Source organism: Coturnix japonica, chromosome 1, assembly GCF_054131305.1.
Source record: "Coturnix japonica strain WE chromosome 1, WE-NBRP24, whole genome shotgun sequence".
Taxonomy (NCBI): Eukaryota; Metazoa; Chordata; class Aves; order Galliformes; family Phasianidae; genus Coturnix; species Coturnix japonica.
This window is the reverse complement of record NC_140663.1, coordinates 160414466-160437004: the sequence shown is the minus strand read 5'-3', so window position 1 is coordinate 160437004 and position 22539 is coordinate 160414466. Positions and strand designations below refer to the sequence as shown.

The window sequence follows — 22539 nt, the reverse complement described above, 5'->3', positions numbered from 1 at the left end:
TAAACTTTTACAGGGAGTATCCTGAGCCATCTGTCCTCACTCATGCAGTACCATTAAAGCTTAAGCGCCAGAAAAGGCACAGGAAAAATGTCATGTTTGGAGTCTATCCACCTCAGTGAACACAACTAGACAAAGAACACCTCACTTGACTAACAACCACACACACAGCAAATCTTCAACTAGATGCTTGAGTGACCAACACCTACAGCTTTCACGCTGTTTTGAGAGTAGTGAGGTCCCATACTGGGTATAAATCAAGGGACTGGAGCTGAGTCTATGATGACAGAACATCCAGCAGGCAGCTGTGGGTAAAGGCTCAAGGATCACTGCGTCCTAGCTCAAGGATCAATCACAGCCTAGTCTGAAATGTAACTGCATGAGAGAATGAAAACTGCTGGTCCTTCATCCGGCCATACAAAGACCTCGATGATACAAAAACGGCTCCTGCGTTCCAGGAATGGGACCCTTGGAGTTCAGATGAGAAGCTGTCATCTCCCACGCTGCACATAGCGCTGCTCCAGCCGGTGGGCGGCCACCTGAGCCACCTCCACAGGCGTTCACTCCCAATTCTCTCAGCCCACCTCTGAAACACCCGCTGGAGACATTGAAAGTCTCTCTGCGGTAAGGTTGATGAAAATGATAATAAATTAGCGTCCAGATCGCACCCATCAGCATTTTCCATCGCTCCAAACCATGGGGACGTTATAACGCCAATCCAGCACACCAGAGCTCTGCTCTGCTCTGCCCAACCCACCGGCTGCAGCCTCCCAAAGCCGATTAACTGCGCTCGCCCCCGCTCCCCACCCACGGAACGCGGCTCTGTCCCACCGCCCGCCCCTCACAGACCCCTCCTCGCGGTCCTGCCCCGCACTCCCTCAATTCACTCACTCACCATGGTACAGATGGAGGCGATTTTGGAGACTGTCATTAGGATTTCCATCCGCCCAGCGCCATCTTCCGCCCAATCACAGCACGGAGCGGGGCCGGGCCGGGCCGGGCCGATAGGGGGTAGGAGGGGATGGGGAGGGCAGAGAGCACCGCCCCCAACCAGCGCCCACCGCGAGGCTCCCGCGGCGCTACGGGCCCCTCAATGGCCGCACGAACGGCTGACGGCCGGCGCCACACACAGCACAGCCCGCCCCGCCTCACGCCGGGCCCTCGCGCCGCCGGGTCAGCGGCCGCCTCCCGCCCCTCCAACCGGCCCCGCCCCAGAGCCGGCTCCCGCCGAGCCGGGCACGCATGCGCGGGGCGGGGTTCGGCAGCCTGGGGTGTAGGCGTCGCGCCTCAGAGTGCGGCGCTTCGTGGGGTGTAGGGGCTTTGTATGGGTGTATTTCGGTCCCTCTGTGTTTTAGTTTCTCCTGCACTGTCTCTAGATTAACGGCTCCGAGGTCTCAGTGAGTCTGGGGCTGCCTGCCCCGGCCATTTCAAGAATAAGGTTGACCTGTGGAGCCGATCCAGGTGTCTGCTTAGGGATGAGATGATTCATCACCTCCGTGTGTTTCTTCATCTGCAGACTGCAGCGGCAATCTGCATGAGTCGTTCAAGATGTTTATGTCTACATTAGCCGTGTTCCACCCTGCCTTTTTTCATATATGGGAGCACGGAGCAGACTGAGATGCATTACAGTTCATAAAGCATAAGACAATCCTGCCCCTCTACTCTGCCCTGGTGAGGCCTCATCTGGAATATTGTGTCCAGTTCTGGGCTCCCCAGTACAAAAAAGACAGGGATCTCTTGGAAAGAGTCCAGCGGAGGGCCACAAAGATGGTGAAGGGCCTGGAGCATCTCCCCTATGAGGAGAGACTTAGGGAACTGGGTCTGTTTAGCCTTGAAAAAAGAAGGCTGAGAGGGGACTTGATCCAGGTTTATAAATACCTGAGGTGTGGGAGCCATAGTGGAGATATTTAAGACCCGCCTGGACACCAACCTGTGTGACCTGGTGTAGGGAGCCTGCTTTGGCAGGGGGGTTGGACTCGATGATCTCTAGAGGTCCCTTCCAACCCCTACAATTCTGTGATTCTGTGATTCTAGGTCATGAAGTCATACTTTCACCATTAAAATATATATATATTAATATCTGTAAGATAATAATACCAGAGTGCGGTGGGCATGGAACAGCCTGCCCAGGGCAGTGGGCACGGCTTTGAGTGCCGGAGCTCAGGGAGCATCTGGACAGTGCTCTCAGACAGATGGAATAAGCCTTCCTTCATCTAAAACATAAAGAATGTGACTTGAAGAAGTTTTTATGCCTGAACTCTTTATTGCAACCTGAAATATTCTCTTAGCTTTTATATAACGGCTGTGGTCTAGAAGCGTATATTTCAAAAGTATAGTGTGTAAGGAAATGAATGCCTCTCGGATGGCTACGTTCAGAAACTGTTGCCACAGAAACAATGGGGGTGGACAGCATCAAGAGAATGAGAAATAGAAACAAAAGAAGTGGATTGGCCATCTACGAGCAAGAAAAATAAAACTAGAAGGGATATTTGACCATCTAGACACATCAGACCAGCAGATATCCAGCAGTTCATCTACTGAAATTCAAAGCTGCAAGATAAATGTGTAGGAGGGCTCCTTTAAGTATTAGTCGGCCACGCCGTGGGATGTGCTCCCATATAACCCCGGGTGATCAAAGTGCTCCAAGATGGCACAAGGACAACGTGATGGCACAAAATGTATCCCCAAGGAGGGACGAGTCCACCTGGTCAAGCGAGATGAGCATCTTTGCCAGCTGGACAGCCAGACTTAAGAGAACTTTCAGCTAGGAACAGGGAAGGGAGATGGCAACACACAGGGAAGAGAAGAAAAACTGTCAAGGGCAGTAAGAACATGGTGCAGCATGCATGTTGGGAATAAGAAACCTCAGGAATGATGAAATGAGGTGTGAGAGGCCACCCACCTCGAGGGTATGCACACAAACACCTACAGACTGGGAAGCAAGCAGGAGAAGCTAACACTGCAAGAATGACATGGTGGGAGTTTGTTACAGATCACTTCATCAGGCAAATTAAGTCTTCTATGAGGAATTTGAGGGAGTCTTAGATCCCAGACTGATGAGGGATTTCAGCCTACCAGACATCTGCTGTAAGCACAACACATCACAATGCATGCACTCAAGATTTCTGAAATGTGTCAGATGATGTATTGATACTGACTTGTGTGCCCTGGTGGCGCAGTGGTTAAGGACGCCGCCTTGCAACACTGGGGCCTGGAGTTCGAATCCCCCCTGTGGCGCAAGTGGTAGAAGTGCCGCTCTGCTACACAGAGGCTCAAATCCCGGGGGCTGGACTCGATGATCTCTAAGGTCCCTTCCAACCCACACGAGACTATGATACTATGATGATGATGATATGATACTGACTGGGCCAGTCACAGGTGATTGCAGATGGATCTGCCATGTCAGCAAGGCAGAACCATGGGATGTGGGAGCTGGTGTCTTGGTCATCAAAGCCTTTGCTGTAGTGACTGAGAAAATGTGTGAGCTACGTTATGGAGTGGTAAATGAAAAGAAATCAAGAGTTCACAATGGCCAAGCCAGCAAAAATCAGTTTCCAACCTGATGTTACAAGGATGTGACAAGGATGATGAGATGTTATTTTTCCTCTGTGTATGGCACTGATGAGATTTTTGGGGTAATACTGCACCCACCTCTGGTTTCGTTGTTGTCAAAAGAAAACTGAGAAATCACTTGAAGCTGGAGAATATTGTTTGCATGGAGGGACATAAAGAGCACAATCTGTTTGGCTTATCAAAAAGAAGACTGGAAAGTGACTACAGAGATCTTTGATCTCACAAAGTGAGAAGCTTAACTACAAAAAGAAATAACTGCAAACTGAAATCAAACAAAGCTGAATTGGTAATGACACGCATTTTTAAACAGTGGAAGACTTTAATGGTTGAAGTATTTTGCCAAGCAAGGGAGTACATTTGGTATCTCCTAAGGGTTTCAGTTGAAGAATAGATGCTTTTCTCACAGAATTGCATTAGCTGAACAGATGGAATTATTTATTTGCCTCTAAAGGCCGTAATTGGACCATAAAATAATAGGATAATTCTGGTTGGAGCAGACCTTTGGAGATCTCTGGCTCAACCTGCTCACAGCAGAGTTGGCTCCCAAGTCAGAGGGCTGCTTTGTGTATACACTTCTTTATTTGCTTTGGAAACTCTTCATTTTGGATCCAGACAGCTCTTGAAAAAAGATCACGTGAATTCACCAGCTGGATTTTGATTGACACATAGCCCAGTCAAGGTCATCCACCATCCTCATGGCGGAGTAACCAGCCCTGCTCTAAAAACACACTTTAACTGCGGAAGAACTTCTTTACGGTGAGGGTGACGGAGCACTGGAACAGGCTGCCCAGGGAGGTGGTGGAGCCTCCTTCTCTGGAGATATTCAAGACCCGCCTGGACGCCGACCTGTGCGACGTGGTGTAGGGAACCTGCTTTGGCAGGGGGGTTGGACTCGATGATCTTTAGAGGTCCCTTCCAACCCCTAAAATTCTGTGATTCTGCGATAGGCAACAAATATTACAGGATTTATGCTACAGGGTAATAGAGTGGGACATAAAAGACTTTTCCCACTATTTGTATTCCATCATTCCAACAAAAGCTGAAGCAGAATGCAATTGGGAGCCATGACAGGGAGTGATGGTAGGCAGACCCAGGCAAAGCGGTTCAACAGGTGAAGTGACACATTTTATTCATTGTTTCAAAATAATAGATTCAGCCTCACTTACAAACAAGGCATCAGTAAGTTGTTACCATAGAAAACTATACAGTGATGGAAAACTATAAAGTTCGTGAAAACTAAGCTTATACTTCAGATAAATATTGTTTCATTCCTTACCACTTTTCATCAACAAATCTTTTACAAATAAATATCAGAAATAATAATTATTGGACAAATTTTGTGAATAGAAAAAGGTGAAGGGGAGTTCTCATGCAGAGTAACTTTGGCTCGTGTTGATTCATACCTTATACTCATTTCAGAAGACCAAAGCTTTCCTCCATCAGTGTGGCTTTGTTTTTAAGCAGGGAGTAATATTTATGCCTTGCAGAGTTCACAGATGAAGTTACTTTAATACTTGCCTTTTTTTGCAGCTTGAATACAGAAGGAGGCTCCACCACCTCCCTGGGCAGCCTGTTCCAGTGCTCCGTCACCCTCACCGTAAAGAAGTTCTTGCGCACATTCGTGCGGAACTTCCTATGCTGTACTTTCATCCCATTACCCCTAGTCCTGTCCCCACGCACTACTGAAAAGAGACCAGCCTCACCACTATGACTCCCACACCTCAGGTATTTATAGACCTGGATCAAGTCCCCTCTCAGCCTTCTTTTCTCAAGGCTAAACAGACGCAGTTCCCTAAGTCTCTCCTCATAGGGGAGATGCTCCAGGCCCTTCACCATCTTAGTGGCCCTCCGCTGGACTCTTTCCAAGAGATCCCTGTCTTTTTTGTACTGGGGAGCCCAGAACTGGACACAATATTCCAGATGAGGCATCACCAGGGCATAGTAGAGGGGAAGGAGTTTTCTTTGGAGAAACAGGGCCACTGTTTATTTAGAAATAAGTAGGTTAATATTGTAATGAAATCCTATTACTGATTTTGTTTTTAAAGTAACAGATTTGTTCCTTGACACATGCACTAGAGGAACCACTGATATCAGCTCACTCCCTATGGAACAAGAACCTCAGAAGTCAGTAACAGTTCATTTGAGTATCTCTATCTTGAGAAATCCATTACTAGAAGAGAGGTACAGGATGCTTCTCTACCAGAACACCTAGCAAAGCTCTCCACTGAAGTCAGCAAGACAGTATTTTTGCCATCTTTGCAGTATCTATCCAAAAGCAAGATCAGCTGTCATGTTATAACAACACTGACGCACAACAGGCAGCCCCCAGGTAAAGAGACTTGTACGATTCCAGCCCTCAGCCTCCTCCACTCATCAGTTCCCTGCAGTATCAAAATGTAGAAGGAGCCGAGGAGGAATATGTAAAACAGCGTGAACATAACAGATAGTACGTAGTGGAAAAAATAATCGATAGGGGGTGGAAAAATTACTCAAAACAGCTTTCTGGAGATAATCAAGTTGTTAAAGAGCATCTACTGTTAATAGCCTGTGTTTTTCATTGAACTAATGGGTGGTTCATTATTTTTGTTTTAATTGAAACATATGTCACAGTTAGCAATATTTTGTGCTTCCACTCATCTAAAGCTATTGTTCAAGTGTGTGTTGCAATCAGTTCTCAAACAATGCTCTCTTTGTCAGCAATACAGAAGTTGCATGATTTTAATTTCTTTCTCTTGATAGATTTACACCCTGGAAAACACCGACCAATTCCCCTCTTTACCTGCACGTGGTCAGTTAAACGCTGCCATCTGCTTATAGTATAATTCAGGTTTTTCTACAAAGAAAAACATAACATAGGTTGTTGTTGTATGTATATCAGAACTGATAATGCTTAGTTTTGTATGTAGTAGTGGCCTGTATCTTTACAGTACATTAACCTGGGCATCATCTCTTTGTCCTTAATGACCTCATTGCCTCCTTCCATTTTTCCTGCAGTTTCATTTCTCTCCGCCCCCTGCAGCACTTCTTTCAATTTGCCCTTATTTACTTTTCCCCATTTTGCCCCTTTTCCCGCGTTACTTCTTCCCCTTTATAAGCTGTGGCTGCCTTAGAACAGCACAGATACCATTTAGCTCACATTACTATTTTGCATGTCCCATTAAAGACTCCATAGCATTTCACAGATATTAATGGGCTGATCTTTAACACAGTAGCCCTGCTCCATAAATATGTGCTATTATTCCCATTATACATACAGGAAAGGTGGTCAAGGTTGGTTTTTGTTGGTCAGATATTGGTCAAGCTTATCTTTTTGTTAATTCTCAGTTTCACTTCTCCTTGACTCACCATTACTTTGTTATTTTCTGGCTGTACATATTTGTTCAGAGCAGCTGTTGTCTCATTGACAAGGGTCGTCAGAGCGTAGCCAACTCTCATTATGTTATCATAAGCCTTGTGATATCTGAAAGTTCCCTTCATATATCCCAGTCCCTGGGGTTAGGTGATGAAGATTACTTGAGTTTCTAGCTCAATAAGCCAGAAAGATGTCATAATGGAATACCGAAAATGTTCAAAACAGGATGAAAATAAAAGCACACATATGCATATATATATATATATATTAATGCAACTTTTCTGCTTTATTTTGTGATATCATGGATTCTATTTTGGGTTAATGATTTAAGAAACTTCCATATGTGGGACTGCAAATGTTAAGGAACATTTCCCATTTTGGAAAGGAGGCTGGCTGCAAAAAGGAAATCACTCAATGAAGGCTAATGCATACTTGGCACAAATTTCAACTCTGCAAATGCACCTAGGAAAAAGTATAATTGGAACTGTAATAATATGTGAAATGCCTTAATGCAGAGAACAGCGTTTTTTACTCCTGTCATTTCCGTATCTGATTCTTCTTTCAAGAAGAATCTCTGAAGGCAGAAGAGGATTTTCTTTACTCATCCGAAGATATGTACAACTACAGGAAGACGTCTGCTGAGAGGCTTACAACGATCTGCTCAGCACTTGACTTTGCAATAACTCTGGTTACTTCATACATTATTAAAAAAAGCATTTGGTAGCGCTTAAAATGAAAATCATTCAACTCTGTGTTTATGTACTCAGAGAGAAAAGTGAATTGTATTTGGTGTGTTTTGAAGATAGAATTTATGTTTACTGGAATTCAGCTAAGACTAAGTAGAAAACATTTCTTTACTTGAAATAAAACTAGAAATGTGTTATAAGGCCCTTTCCTCCAGCAAGATCCTTTGTCATTTCATAAGCAATTAATGACAATGTTGTTAGGGGCTCTGCTTAGAACAATTAAAGAGAAATAAATACAAATGGCTACCTTGGATGCCAATACACCAATACAAATTCACAGAGTGCTTATAAAATAGAGGATTATTCCACAAACGTTTTTACTTTATCAATGTTAAAAAGTTGGAATCATAGACTAATGCAATCTCTGCTACCTGTGGAGGTTGTAAGGCCAATATTCTGCTAAAAACAAATGCAGCTACATCAAGTTGCTCAAGGCCACATCCAGTCAAGCTTTAAATAGCTTAAATAGGATGTAAATTCACCAACTCTCTTAGCATCTAGCTCAGTTTTGTAGCACCATTACATTAGAAATGTTTTCATTATTTTGAGTCAGAAATTTCCCATATTCTAACTTGTGTCCATTGCCTCTCATCCTTCTACTGTGCACCATGAGAGGTCTCTGGCTCCACCTTCCCTATATTCTCCTATCACACAGTGGAAAACAGATATAAAAGATCCCCTTTGCCTTCTTTGCTAGCTGAGCAAAGTTAGCCCTCTCAGCTTCTCCTGTGTCCCATTCAGTCCATGAATGTCTTAGTAGCCTTCTGCTGGGCTTGCTCCTGTATATCTTCATCTTTGCTTTCTGGGGAGGCCAGAACTGGACACAGTACTCAAGATGTGGTCTCACAAGTGCCAAAACAAAGATAAATAGATCCTCTTTGTGCTGGTCAATAGTCCTGGATGTAGCTGAGTTTGCAGCAAGGGCACACTGCTGTAGTCTGACAGGATCCTCAGATGTTTTTCATGGAATGAATTATAGAATCGTAGAATGGCTTAGCTTGGAGTGGACCTTAAAGCTCATCTAATTCCAGCCCCTCTGCCATGGGCAGGGTTGCCAACCGCTATATTAGGCTGCCCAGGATCCCCTCCAACCTGGCCCTGAATGCCTCCAGAGCTGGAGCATCCACAACTCATTTATTGAGTAAAGGACAATCATTGAAACATTTAGGGCCAAATAAATAAATAAAATATCAGCCCCTGGGCCTTCATATTTCATAGATTCGGTAATAACAGGAAATGTCTCAGAAATAATTAGTGCACTGTAAGATAGCTGGACTGCCTTACGTGCAGTTCAGATCACTTGATACTTAAGAGCAATGAGTGGGAATAGCAGCAAACCTGTGGAGCTCGCTGTGCATTTGGAGGCTCCAAGAGCCTGGATTATGTAGCCTGGAAGAACAGAGACATAAGGGGAACATCATTCTTCTTTATGAATAATTACCAAAAAAAAAATCAGGGCAAACATCATTTTTCTTCAGCCTAACTTTGTAACAGTTCAGATATAAACAAGCAAACAGAAAACAGCAGCATGATTCCAACTATTAAGCCCCTTACTTCCCAAACTGCAGTCAGTGGCTGCTCCGGAAGGTCGGGAAGGGCTTAAGGGCAACTGTGAGAAATTAGATTAAAAAAAAATATTAATTTAGAATTAATTACATGTTTCAATACCTTATATACTTCAGTACAGTATCAAAACAGCACGCCAACAAAAACATTATGCAGATTTACTGCTGGCAGCAGGTCAGTATCCTCTACAACAGAACAGTAGAAAAGTATCTGGCTGGAAAGGCTGGTAATTACCATGAGTGCATAGTCACCTTTAATCAGAACTACACACACAGTGAAGCTGATGCTAACAATGTGAGGTGCTGTTTGTTCCTGGTTAGATGGGTTGGGCTCAGAGGAGGTTACACAGAGATAGCTGACCTCAGAAACACAGCAGCACTTAAGAGAAGTTTGAAGAAAAAAATTGCATTAATGAAACCGTTTTTCTGAGAAGCCACTCCACTAGAATGGGAGGAAAGGGTCACTAATTGCTGTTCAAATGAAGGTTGATAAATGGACTGTACTCTTTGGTACCCATGAGAAGCTGGGCTCAGTTACACAACAAGTTCCTTGCATCTTTCTAATAATTACATTCCAAATGATTCTTAATGGACAGTAATGCAGTTTTTGCTGATGTATATATATACATAGAATGCCATGTTATTCCAATAAGCCCCTGTATGACAGGACTTGTTCAACATTTCAGATTTCATGCACATTTTATGAGATAATGGTAAAATAATTTGTTTGGCTTTATATGTCTACCTCTGTCTAGTAACATTCTGAATTAGCAAGTAATGTACAAGTGGCAGTGTACAAAAAACCTTCACCAATGTGTGATGTGCTGGCCTCATCACAGTCTTTGGACTGTATATCTTGCCTTTCCTTTTCTCTCATAGGCACACTGTCACTGTTCTGTGTTCCTCCATGGAATGCTTCACTGGTGATGCAGCTCCGTTACTGCACCCACGCTGGCACTTAGGCAACTCCGCAGTGAGCCGTTCAAGGAGGTTGTCTGAACAGTCATCTTCTTTGGAGGCAACTGGTAGCTTCAATACAAATGTTATTGACTTAAACCCCCGTGAGCGTAGGCTCTGGATTTTAATATTTGCAGAGTGGGTTTCGTGGAGCAGCTAGACAGATTACTAGAAATTAGAAGGCTGTTAGAACTAGAATCAATGAGGTGGTAAAGAGACCTATGAGAGGGAACAGAAGTATGACCTTGAGATGCCACATAAGAGGAACTTTTTGAAAGGAGAGAGCACTAGAATGACAGGATCAACTTCAGCACTTACACATAACTTTGAACAGTAACGTTTTGATCAATAGTGCAAGGTAAACACAGCACTTCTGTGGATGGGAGCCTGCTATGTGCTTAAACAATCAATTTCATAATCTTGATTTCCCATTTCAACTCTTGGTTTTGCCTTGCCATCACATTAGAACTGCAGATTTCAATATTCTTTATTTCACACCTGATCTCGGTTATTTTATTTTATTTTATTTTTGCTCCAGCCATAATTGGCTGTTTTTGTTTGTTTTCTGATTCATTTCTTTTTCATATAAAGAATTTGTGATGTGAGACACGTGGGAAATCTACACTCGACTGAAGGGGAATATATTTTTCAAATCAAAGCACTTCACAAACTCTCATTTATTTAAATTCCTTACACATCTCTAATGAATAACCTCACAGAAATGAATGTCACGCTCCAGATCTTCGTACCATTTGGTCCTCTGAGATTAAGAACAAGCTAGGTCCCACCATGCATGTCGAAATTCAGTGGAGATTTCCTGGCAACCCCACAAGCAGAATCATCATAGCTCATTTATTCTTTAGATAGAGCTGTTGTCCAGGCAGATGGCAGGAAAATGGGAGTCTCCCAAAGAAGATACCAGAATCCTGGCCATGGGGACTCGGTTCCTGAAAATGCCTTTGAAACATAAAGTCATGGTTATTTAGTCTCCACACCCCTCACTTTGAATGGCTCCTACCTTTCAAGCTCCTTTCCCCAGCACTTTTGCAATTTGCTCCACCTCCAAGTCAACGAGACAAGGCCAGGAATTCAGCCTCATCAGCATGTAGTGAGATTTCCAAGGTACAACAATGGGTAGAGCACCAGCCTGGGATCTTCATGGGATTTCAGATCTTCATGCTAAGCTGGGCGTTGCCATTTGTGTTCATCCTGATCTTGAGGTTGCTGCGTTTCTCAAGCAGAACCAGCTTCTTAATGTACAGTGTAGGAGAAGCTGGAATTAGCATCTTACAATTGCAGTTTGACCTAGTGCAGGTCAGGCTAGGTTTCTTTGGTGATGAGTCAGGGCGGTGTGGGGACCATTTGCAGTCAAGATACAGAGCCATAGGTTTCTGCTATGTCTGTTTGCCTGCTGTCTATGTTCTGTTTGATGTCATCTCTCTGTCACCGATACCTTTATTCACCCAAGAGCTGTTCAGGCTTCCTCCAAACCTGGGAGCATTTCCCGGCACCTGGGCTGAATGCTTATTGAATGATACAGATTTCCCTTGCGTAGGTATCAGAGATAGCAGGTTAGGGCTTCTTTTTTACAGCGTGGAGCTGGAATACAGTCTGTGTATGTCCAACTACAACAGTTTAATAGGGCTGCTGCACAGACGGGGCCGTGCTGTGTCACAACACGCTCCTCCATCTAGTCCTGCAGGCAGAACCTGACAGCGCACCTCACCCATTGCGGGCCATGAGTATGAAACTCGCTGTAAATATTAACAGCAAGGGCGTTTTGCAGGACGGCTACGGAATAACTGTGATGTCAGTAAGGGGATCAAATATACTGTAATCTATTGCTTTAAGTAACACCCGCTTATCGCCCCGCACAGGCGATAACAGCGGGCAGCCCTCCTCAGCTTGCAGTCAGGCGCGGAGCGGGCAGCTCCGCCGAGGCCCCGCTGTTAAGGGCGGCCGCGGCCCCGCCTTCCTCCTTTCGGCCCGCGCCGCCATCTTGTGAGTGCGGGCAGAGCCGCGCTGAAGCGTGGGGGCCGCGGTCAGGTGGCTGCGCGGCTCCGGGGAGGCGACGGGAAAGCGGATAGAGGGGATGGAGGGGCTGTGGTGGCGGTGGGGTGGCTGGTTGGCTCGGTGTGGGGACGGCAAAGCCCTACGGTGGGGATCGCTGGGGGTGTGGGAGGCCGCGGCCTGCAGGGCTCGGTGTGAGGCGGCCGGGCCGGGAGGCTGTGGGGGGGGGAAGGAGGGTTAGAAGGGCTATAAAATGGAAGCAGATAGACTCTCTTCAACGGGGCCTGTTGCGAATGGAAGAGGGAAAGCGGTTTCAAACTAAAATGGGAGCACTGGGTTGGATGCTAAGGAAAAAGGCTTTTATTGTAAGAACGAGGAAATGATTTTAAGTTAAAAGAAGAAAGATTTAGGTTGGATGTTAGGGGGAAGTTCTTCACTAGGAGAGTGGTTAGGCCCTGGAACAGGCTGCCCAGGGAGGTTGTGGATGCCCCGTCCTTGGAGGTGTTCAAGACCAGGTTGGACGGGGCCCTGGGCAACCTGATCTAGTAAATGTGTATGTTTGGTGGCCCTGCCAGGCAGGGGGTTGGAACTACATGATCCTTGAGGTCCCTTCCAACCCGGTCATTCTGTGATTCTGTAATGGTGAGGTACTGGGGTTACCCAGAGAGGTGGTGGGTGTCCTGTCCCTGGAGCCACTCAAAGAGCTGTAAGTGGTTGTGATCACTGCAGGAGGGTTGGAGCTTGTGGCCTTTAAGGCTTCCTTCTAGTTCAGATGATACTGGGACAAGTGGCACAAATCAAAATGAGAGCACTTAAAGCTGGATACGCGGAAGCACGTTTGGTCGTGTTTTTAGTGAATGAACCAGTCGTCCTGATTAATTTGTATTCATTTTTACAGTAATCCGCCAAAATGACGAACACAAAGGGAAAGAGGAGGGGAACTCGTTATATGTTCTCGAGGCCCTTTCGCAAACATGGTGAGTACATGTAGTGAGAGCAATGGTACTGACCTGTCGGGTGTCAGCAGTCCCATAGAACTGCCAGATTATGACAAAGGGTATCTGACCATTCAGACCAAAGCCCACAGAAAGATATGCAAGTAAACTGCTCTTACAGTGTATGTATTAAGTGTTTTGAGATCAAGCAGTGGTTCAGTCATCACTTGGAAATGAATTTGATGGTGAAGAAAGCACCTAACAATTCATTCTTACTTAAAATGTGCAGCTTGCCTCTTAGCAATGAGCCGTGATAGCAGCTTTGTGATATAGTAAATAGGTGTAAAGCTGTAGTTTTTATTCAGCTTGACTTTTAATAATTTTTTTCCATTTGAAATGTATGAAGAGGCAATAGAGGTAAGAAAAGAGGTAAGGCTTAAAAGAAGCCTGATTTCTGTTTTACCTTCTTGACTTCTAATTTTGAGTTTGTGATCTGTTTTCTCTTTTCCTCTCCTGTTTTTGAGTGTGAAATGTGAGCTTCATAGTATCTACATCTGTTTCTCCCCACAGGAGTTGTCCCTCTGGCTACCTACATGCGCATCTACAAGAAAGGCGATATAGTTGATATCAAGGTACTTTCTGTGTTGCAGTGTAATGAGAAATAATGAGTGTCATCACTTCCCATTTCTAGGTGTTATTTATTTTTTGTGGTAGTCTCTGTTATTTGTGTCATGTGTCTTAATGCAAGTACCCTCTTTTGAGACAGTACTGGAGCAACAATGCTGTTGAGCCATATTAATGCTGCAGTGTCGCATGTTTTTATATGTGTAATATATATTAGACTATGAACTATCAGTTGAGCTGAAAAAGGGTGAGTGAAGTATGGCATGTCTGATACTTGGGTTGTTGCATTGCTTGCACAGCTGTCATTCTCATAGTTAATCAATTTTCCTGATTTTCATGTGCTGTTGAGAAGAGCCATAGTTGAAGGTGCATAATTTATGCAGTATCTTTCCCATTATTTATTTTCCAGTTGATTTTAAATGACATGCCCTATACTTTCAGCAGTTTGTTGTGTTAGCTCTGAAAGTGTTTTGCTGAGAGCTCCTGCTCTGTTGAATCCTTTAGTTTCAGTTTGAAACACCAAGTTATATTATTACAGCCACAAAGAAGTTGGCATGTAATCTATGGGGTTGACTCTTGCAGAACTATGCCATTCAAAATTACTGCTTCTTGACGTTCTGGAGCTTGATGATGATTGTCTCCTCTGATTGCTTGCTGAAAGCAAAGTGATCAAATCATTTCACCGGCACTGAAAGCTACTGGAATGATCACAGCAGAATATAATAGTTTATAGGTGTAACAGGTGTAGCTATAAATTCAAAGGTATGAACAAAAAAGGAAGGCTTTTAAATAAGTCTTGAATAATTTGATGTTTGTGTTTTAAATAGCTTGTGAAAGAAAAGCCCCTGACATTGCTTTAATGTTTTTAAGCTAAAGCTTGTAAAGCTCTGCCTTCATTCTTGTTTTAACAGGGTATGGGTACAGTTCAGCAAGGTATGCCTCACAAGTGTTACCATGGCAAGACTGGAAGGGTGTATAATGTTACTCAACACGCTGTGGGTGTTATTGTTAACAAGAAGGTTAAGTAAGTAACAAAAATTCTTAGTACAAAAAGTTTTGTTCTGGGCAGTGTTGATGTGTAATGACACCCTCCTTTCACTTTGCCAGTTAGACACATTTTTGTCTTGATTGGTCATTCAAGGTGGGTAAAGTATCCGTCCTTTTAAAACCCAAGCAAATGGTTGTCATTTGTCTTGGATCCTGTCAGAGGAAACAGTTCTTTATTCTTCTGAGCAGCGCTTAATGACGTAATGAGGATTTTCACCTGACTCACATTTATGCTGAAGACTGTTGCAAATAATATTTTGTGGCCTTATCCCAGGGAGGTGGTGAAGTCTCCTTCTCTGGAGATATTCAAGACCCACCTGGACACCTACCTGTGTGACCTGGTGTAGGGAACCTGCTTTGGCAGGGGGGTTGGACTCAATGATCTCTAGAGGTCCCTTCCAACCCCTACAATTCTGTGATTCTTTGTGTATTCATCTGATTTTCACACAGTTTTATCAGAAAAAGATACTTTTTTTTTCTTTCCGTTGGGACTGAAGCACAGTGGTAACAGTATCATAGTATCAGCATAAGGTTACTTGTTCTCCAGCAACTTAATCCTAAATGGTGAGCAGCATGTTATTGTATATCAGTAAGATTTCACTTGCATATATACTATCCAGTTTACATCTGCTTCAGTGTATTCTGTATTGCCATTTGACAAATAATGATGTGTGGTTGAGCTTATAGAATTACTTACATAAATGCCATAAAACTAGCTTAGGAATTGCTGTTTTTCAAGTGCACTAAATTAAAACCGGATACTTTTTTTGCAGGGGTAAGATTCTTGCCAAGAGAATTAATGTGCGTATTGAGCACATTAAACATTCCAAGAGCAGAGACAGCTTTTTGCAGCGTGTGAAGGAGAACGAAAAGAAGAAGAAGGAAGCAAAAGAAAAAGGCATTTGGGTTCAGCTGAAACGCCAGGTAATATATTTAATGTAGTTGATAACATTTTTGATGCAATTGGCTAAAGAGGAACGAAAGCAAAACAAGGCATGAGACCTGGAAACCACCTAGAAACAAATCAATTGCCTGAAATTCTTCTCTGAATTCTTCTCACTGGAGACAAGTGACAGGATGAGGGGAAATGGCCTCAAGTTGTGCCAGGGCGAGTTTAGGTTGGATATTAGGAAGAACTTCTTTACAGAAAGGGTAGTTAGGTACTGGAATAGGCTGCCCAGGGAGGTGGTTGAATCAACATCCCTGGATGTGTTTAAGATCCGTTTGGATGTGGTGCTCAGGGATATGATTTAGTGTAGGGTTTTTAGAGTTAGGGTACTATGGTTAGGCTGCAGTTGGACTTGATGATCTTCAAGGTCTTTTCCAACCTGGGTAATTCTATGATTCTAAATGTTCACTTCCACAACAACAAAGCATTGTGCCGTAAACAAAACTTTTTGTCTGCTTAAAAAATAAACCACCTCCAACAAAAAGTGTTAATGGAGCTGAAATGCAGGTCTATGGCAGATGGTGTTGGAGGTGTCTGTAACCACCCTCACTTGTTTCTATTCCTTTTGTAGGAGGTTCCTTCTTCTTTTAGAGTAGAGTGACAGCATGCAGTGTGTCTCCATCTGAGCTGTCTGATAGGCTTGTTGGCAGAACAGAACTGCACTGTTCCTGGATGAAAATGATGCCCTTGGCTGTGAGCAAAGGGTGATGCTTCCTGTTCAGGCCTCTCTACTTGAGGGTTGCTAATCAGCAGCAGAAGCTGTGGCCGATTTCTAGGAGTGATGTTGTCTTTGGTTTAGTTGAATTTAGCTGTAACAGAAACTGTTAAAACTGAACAAATAGACTTCAGAGAGAAGGTAATAGCTGTTGCTTCTGCAACTACAGGGTACTTTCTGTTGACTTGGATTAGTAATTCACAGAGTCTGAATTGTATTTGTCCTCATTCAGCAGTAAGTCAAATCTTAGAGCAGATTCCTTTTTATGCAGTTAACCTTTTAAGCAGATTTTAGAGAGACCAGAAATGATAAAATTGCTGTGATGTTTGTAAGATAATACATTAAATTTTGTTGACTTAAATTTAATGTAAGGTTTCTTTTGAGCTTTTGTGCCCTAAATTCTTTCTGTTTCTGTTTACAGCCTGCTCCGCCAAGAGAAGCACACTTCGTGAGGACTAACGGGAAGGATCCAGAGCTGCTGGAGCCGATTCCCTATGAATTCATGGCGTAATACACGTCTGAAAAATAAATTAAAGCTCTGGTTTTTGGACAAGTGTATGTGATTGTGATTCCTTTGAAGTCTTTCAGGGGGCAAGCTTAAGTTGGATATTAGGAAGAACTTCTTTACAGAAAGGGTAGTTAAGTACTGGAATAGGCTGCCCAGGGAGGTGGTTGAATCGCCATCCCTGGATGTGTTTAAGAGCCGTTTGGATGTGGTGCTCAGGGATATGATTTAGTGGAGGGTTGTTAGAGTTAGGGTACTGGTTAGGCTGCGGTTGGACTTGATGATCTTCAGGGTCTTTTCCAGCCTGGCTAATTCTATGATTCCATGATTCTTTTTTTAAACAGATTCTTAGAAAACTTATTCTGAGCTTATTTCTTCAGCCTGCATTACATAGTGCTTGGATGTTAAAAACATTGGTGCCTTTTGCTCATCAGTTTAGTCATTTATATGTAGACCTTGAACCTTGGGTTGCTGACATTTGCTATTGCTCAATGATGATCATCCTCCTTTGATTACCTGGTGAGGTAATATGAGAGGACATGGAATAATTTCACCGGCGAACTGAGAGCAAATAGCAAGAACTGTGCGATGTCTCTTCAGGGTTTAATTTTTTTCATGGTAAAACATAGTGGATTGCTGGTATCATCAACAGAAGCTTTTGGCTGAAGGGCCTCAGTTTAATACCAAGGAAAAATTGGGGAAGCAGGCAAGACTTCCCAACTCTTGCTGCTTTATGCACTCGGCTTTTAGGCACAAACACATTTGTCTTGGAGCAGTTAGATGTATATATTAAATTGTAGTCCGTTATCAGCTTATTTGGCTTGGCAGCTTCCACAGTAATTAAAAGAAATGCTGAACTTGTAAGGTGGGCATTTTCCATTAGGCTTTGTGTCTGTATAAGAGTTAAATAGGATACATTAATGGAAATGCTCCTTGGGGATGATATATCCATCTGTTTTCCTCCCAGTTCGTGCTTGTGCAAGTTATTTTATACTTTACTGCCAGGGCTGGAGTGGATTTGCTGTAGCATCCTGATGGGAACATTATCAACCCAAAGTGTTGGGTAGTATTAAACTTCTGAATTTTTTTTCAGCAGCTTGAAGGAATAGGAGTCGACAGGATGCAGAGGCCATATGTGAGAGCATGTGCCAGCTACAGCTTATCACACAGCTATAGCTTATCATAACAGATTGCAGTGAATGTTGTTCTATTCCACAATGATTTTGGAGAACTTTCTGGAGAAGAAAGCAAAGCTGTAGATTTCTTTGATAATTGTGCGATTTCAGTTTTGCAGGCAATTCAGACTTGCCATTGTGGAGCTGGTGGTCACATTACCCTGGTTTAACATGTGGAGAGGAGTGCTCGTGGTCAGCACAAGCTGTTACACTTCAATGTGGCGCTGCGTATTCCAGGCAGCCTAATGGAGAGGTGAGGTGTCCCAGTTCTTAATGAACTGCTGCAGCTGGTTCCCTTCTGTTGGATACCCAAAAGAGAGGCAGGAAGACCTGAGCTGTCACCTTAGTCTTTTAGTGCATCACTCAGGCCAAGATCGGAGCTTTCCTGTGGGCTGTGTATGCTGTGTTAGTGCATGGTAATGTGTGTGAGTGGGAGGGATTCCGTGAAAGGGCAGAAAGGGCTGAGGGGGAGAATCTGCCTGGGGAGCGAGGAAAATGCAGACACCTGTTCCTGGGGTAGGCAGGTAGGCAGCTGCCACAAGGACATAACAACAGTTGTTTCTGTAGTCGTCCTGTTGAATCTGATCGAAGGAAAGTGCTGACGTGTGTTGTGTTGTCCTTGATACAATCCATTTCTTGGCATCATCATCTGAAGGATGGTGTCCTGCATGGTGCTGTGTTGGAATGGCCACAGCTGGCAGAGAATGTGTCTGTTTTAAGGCTCAAGTTGCAGCTTGTAGGTTTCATGTAGTCATAACTGTCCTGGCTCAAGCCCTGTCCAGGGACGTGGTTCCCATCCATACACCTCAGGAGCCTGCAGACTGCCAAGCTTTGGGTGAAGCCCTTGGTTTCTTTCCCTGAAGGTGCTTAAGGCTAGAAGTCATTGGACCTTGAGGTGGGAATGCAACTTGGACTGAGTGATATAATACAAAAAGACCTTACAGAGACTGTAGGGTTGGTGGTATGGGAGGCAGTCGAGGTCCCAAACAAATATTTGTATGACTCATACGCTTGGATTTAAGACATTTTCTCCTCTCAAGGAGCCTTTCCTTCTCTCTGAAGAAATCAGATGCTTGTTCCTGTTCTTCCAGAGGAGGATGGATTGAAAGTGGTACGTTTTAGACATCTGTGTGGAGCAGGTTAAAGTACAGACTAGTGCTGCCAAGTAGGGCTTGCAGCTGAGAATTGAGACTCCTTGGGATGGCTTTGAAGCCCATGTGTCAATAGATCTGCAGGCATTACTGGTCTGAGCTGCTGTGTGAGCAACCTGAGCCCATATGGCTTTGGCCATGGCGAGGAGTTGCTTCATGGTGTGTGTTGTCTTGGTTTGTGCAGTCACATCAGTGTGTGACTCATCCTTTGACCTTCAGGGTGCAGCATCAGGCAGGACACCATGAGCTCTGCAGCTGCCCAGGAGCAAGAGGAGCTCAAGTTTTGGGGATGATGTTTAGTGCTGCTGCTCTCACAGCTCAGCGCCTGGCAATCATCTGCTTGGAATAGACTCGTTTTAATGCTGTTCTTTCAAGGGCACGCTGGATGTACCCTGATAGCTCTCTTATAAAGAAATGTTTAAAAATAGTCTGTGTTTGTACAAGGCCAAAGAGAAGTGGTGGTGCATGACAATGGGAGCAGATGACAATAGCCTGAACCGCTGGAAACCAAAAGCTTTTAGTGATAGAGGAGAAACCTTGTTTATGAAAGGGAAACTGCACGATGAGGTGTGTTGATGGAGAGATTTCAGAAGCAATCAGTTTCTGTGGCTAAAAATGGCCTTGATGGTCCTGCAGGGGTTCTTGGACACTGGAGTAATATAAACAATAACAAACTTGCACAGACACTGCTTTAATTTATGGTGTTAACTGTTGGGAATCACACACAGCCCTTCAGAACAGAACAGTGGCATTCTAACAGAGTTTCTGAGCCTCAAAGGGAGAATTTAAGTGGGGTAGAATGTGGCTTTGGGGTGGCCTGTTGGTGTGACTGGCATGTGATGGAGAGTGCCATCCTCTGTGCTGTATCCTGCTGGCTTGTGTTCTCTCTAACAGTAAAAATAAAGCATCCCTTGAATGAACTATTCAACTCGTCGAGACTGCTATGCTTGCAAAGCATCCTGTTGTGGGGATGGTGTTGGGGATCCCAAGGCAGTGGTTTACATAGGGACTTGGGCTGTTGGATTCGAGGCTGCTTTAGCTGTTGGGCTGTGAGCTCGGGCCTGGGGGGGATCAACTTTCCTTGGGAACTATTTCCCTTCAGAAAAGCAAAGGGCTTCAAACCCCAGGGACAAGTGCAGTGGTTGAAGCTGGTTTCTGATCAGCGAGCTGGGACTTGGGGGTTGGACTCAATGATCTCTAGAGGTCCCTTCCAACCCCTACAGTTCTGTGATTCTGTGACTTCAGGCTTTGGGATTTTGACCCCAGGGGGCTGCGTCCAGATGCACAACTGACATAAAAGACTATCATTTCCCTTGTCCAATGACTCGAGCCCAGCTGCAGAGCTGACACATAATGCATGACCTACGGGAACCAGGAGCTGAACTCGATGATCCTAGTGAATCCCTTCCAATTCAAGATGCTATGATTCTGTGACCCCGTTGGTGCGTTTTGGGCTGGATCCACACCTTGCAAACCCCTCCAGACCCCAAAGCTGCCCCTCCCCTGCGGGCCACATCGCCGCCCAGGCTTCTCCAGCATCCTTGGGCTCCGCACCCACCGGGCGCCACCGGGATGTGCCGGCAGCGCTCAGCGCCGGGTGCTGCGGGAGGCGGTGGGCGGCGCGGTGCTGCCGGGGGCGGCTGCGGGGCGGTGCCGGCGGAGCCTTTAAAAGCGGGCGGCGGGGGCCGAGCCGGGCGCTACCGAGCCGAGCCGGGCTGAGCCGGGCCCCATGCGCCTGCCGGGGATGTCCCAGCCCTTCCTGCTGGCGCCCATCGCCGAGTGCTCCCCGGGGCCGCCCGGCGCCGAGCTGCGGCTGGCAGTGCTGGGGGCCCGCGGCGTCGGCAAGAGCGGTGAGTGCGGGCTGTCCGTCCCTCCGTCCGCCCTGCTGCCTCCCTGCCCCTCCGTCCTAACGCGGCCGCTCTGTTTCAGCGCTGATCGTGCGGTTCCTGACCAAGCGTTTCATCGGGGACTACGAGCCCAACACGGGCAGCCTGTACTCTCGCCTGGTGCGGCTGGACGGGGAGCAGGTGGCTGTGCACATCCAGGACACGCCGGGTTGTCTCCAGGTACGGGCGGCTCCGGCCCAGAACCGCGAGGAGTGGGGAGCGAGGGGTCGAAAATCTTTGGGGTGGGGTCACAAAGGCTCCCAGTGATCGTCCCCACTGGCCGGGTTGTACAGCTTGAATTGTACAGGGTTTCAAAGCCATGTTTTGGGCACATTTAGCTCTCAACCCTTTTTCCTGCTTTCCACTGAGCCTCACTGTGCTCAAGGGATGCCCCACGTTGTGCTTTGCTCAACCTCGATCCATTCTCTGCCACTCAAGAGCTGGGTTCATAAACCTCTGTTGCCTAAAAAGGAAACAGCTGGGTCGAGTCCCCCAGGACGCAGCTCAACCCCTTTAGCGGGGCTCTGTGCTGGGCCGGGTGCTCCCAGCCCCACGCAAGTCCCATGCCAAGCCCCGGCTGTGTCCCTTTACAGGTGCAGGAGGACTGCGTGCAGGCACCGGACGCGCTGTCGAGGTGCATGAAGTGGGCAGAGGGCTTCCTCGTGGTCTACTCCATCACAGACCCCGGCAGCTACCAGGCGGTCCGTCCCCTCCACCAGCACATCCGTCAGCTCCACCCCGACGCCCGGATCCCCATCGTCGTGGTGGGGAACAAAGCAGACCTCCTCCACGCCAGACAGGTGCAGGCCAAAGAGGGGCTGCAGTTGGCCAACGAACTGGGCAGCCTCTTCTTGGAGATCTCTACCAGTGAGAGCTCGCAGGGCGTCTGCGAAGTGTTCCAATACCTGTGCCGGGAGGTCAGCAAACTGCAGCACGCCGAGCGCCGCCGACCGAGCAGCATCCCACGGCCGCGCTCCCCCAACATGCAGGACCTGAAGAGACGCTTCAAGCAGGCGCTGTCACCCAGAGTCAAATAGAGCTGCCGCCAAGACCTGGGGGGGGATGCCATAGACTTTATATTTTTGTAAGCTAGTGAATAAAATAGAATAAAAATCTTTATTTTTGTACTAATGCCAATGCAGTGTGGATGTAAATATGTTGGAGCGCGCGGTTTCCTTCTTCTCTTTTGTTTGTGATGGGTTATTTTTACAGGGGAAAAAAAAAAAAAAGAAGTAAAAGAGAGAAAACGCTGCATAGCAACTGAAGGGAGATGTTTAGAGAAGGGGATTTGCATTTGCCAGGAGGTTTGGTTCTGCTCTCTCATGGGCTGCTGTACTCTGCTCAAGTGTGGC

At 45.6% G+C, this 22539-nt stretch overlaps 3 protein-coding genes and 2 non-coding genes across 10 annotated transcripts in view; 4 read left to right on the top strand and 1 right to left on the bottom strand.

Moving 5' to 3' along the window:
• USP12 (ubiquitin specific peptidase 12) overlaps positions 1-1147 on the bottom strand; it is a 31555-nt gene extending 30408 nt beyond the window's left edge. For all 3 annotated transcript variants that reach the window (XM_015852043.3, XM_085536338.1, XM_085536339.1), the window contains exon 1: positions 893-1147. Coding sequence is in view for 1 of the 3 variants with exons in the window: in XM_085536338.1 (XP_085392464.1) it covers positions 893-940 (48 nt within the window). In the remaining 2 variants the exon portion in view is untranslated. The remainder of the gene's footprint in view (positions 1-892) is intronic.
• Positions 1148-12165: 11018 nt separating this feature from the next.
• RPL21 (ribosomal protein L21) lies at positions 12166-17023 on the top strand. 3 transcript variants are annotated; one of them, XM_015852045.3, is made up of 6 exons: positions 12166-12191; positions 13099-13177; positions 13706-13767; positions 14671-14783; positions 15580-15730; positions 16892-17023. In XM_015852045.3, exons 2-6 carry the CDS (start codon positions 13111-13113, stop codon positions 16979-16981), a joined length of 483 nt encoding a protein of 160 aa, XP_015707531.1. In that variant the 5' UTR covers positions 12166-12191; positions 13099-13110; the 3' UTR covers positions 16982-17023. The 3 variants fall into 3 exon arrangements, with proteins under 3 accessions (XP_015707531.1, XP_085392463.1, XP_015707532.1); XM_085536337.1 differs by having other exon boundaries at positions 12168-12231; XM_015852046.3 differs by having other exon boundaries at positions 12168-12236.
• On the top strand, positions 14381-14456 carry LOC116652808 (small nucleolar RNA SNORD102). Its single transcript, XR_004306027.1, has one exon. It is a non-coding gene; the product is annotated as a small nucleolar RNA SNORD102 (small nucleolar RNA).
• Positions 14845-14977, top strand: LOC116652820 (small nucleolar RNA SNORA27). The gene has a single exon (XR_004306039.1). It is a non-coding gene; the product is annotated as a small nucleolar RNA SNORA27 (small nucleolar RNA).
• Positions 17024-17460: 437 nt separating the features above from the next.
• RASL11A (RAS like family 11 member A) lies at positions 17461-22324 on the top strand. 2 transcript variants are annotated; one of them, XM_085536335.1, is made up of 3 exons: positions 17461-18403; positions 21231-21367; positions 21781-22324. In XM_085536335.1, exon 3 carries the CDS (start codon positions 21826-21828, stop codon positions 22222-22224), a length of 399 nt encoding a protein of 132 aa, XP_085392461.1. In that variant the 5' UTR covers positions 17461-18403; positions 21231-21367; positions 21781-21825; the 3' UTR covers positions 22225-22324. The 2 variants fall into 2 exon arrangements, with proteins under 2 accessions (XP_085392461.1, XP_015707534.2); XM_015852048.3 differs by lacking the exon at positions 17461-18403 and adding an exon at positions 20994-21151.
• The last annotated feature ends 215 nt before the right edge of the window (positions 22325-22539 follow it).

What these genes read in the sequence shown, in the direction of transcription:
- RASL11A (XM_015852048.3), top strand. Translation starts at nt 21,031, where the DNA reads ATGCGCCTGCCGGGGATGTCCCAGCCCTTCCTGCTGGCGCCCATCGCC. An exon ending in CCGCGGCGTCGGCAAGAGCG is followed by an intron (nt 21,152 to 21,230) that starts GTGAGTGCGGGC and finishes GCTCTGTTTCAG; the next exon opens with CGCTGATCGTGCGGTTCCTG. An exon ending in ACACGCCGGGTTGTCTCCAG is followed by an intron (nt 21,368 to 21,780) that starts GTACGGGCGGCT and finishes GTCCCTTTACAG; the next exon opens with GTGCAGGAGGACTGCGTGCA.
- RPL21 (XM_015852045.3), top strand. Translation starts at nt 13,111, where the DNA reads ATGACGAACACAAAGGGAAAGAGGAGGGGAACTCGTTATATGTTCTCG. An exon ending in GCGATATAGTTGATATCAAG is followed by an intron (nt 13,768 to 14,670) that starts GTACTTTCTGTG and finishes TTGTTTTAACAG; the next exon opens with GGTATGGGTACAGTTCAGCA. An exon ending in GGGTTCAGCTGAAACGCCAG is followed by an intron (nt 15,731 to 16,891) that starts GTAATATATTTA and finishes TTCTGTTTACAG; the next exon opens with CCTGCTCCGCCAAGAGAAGC.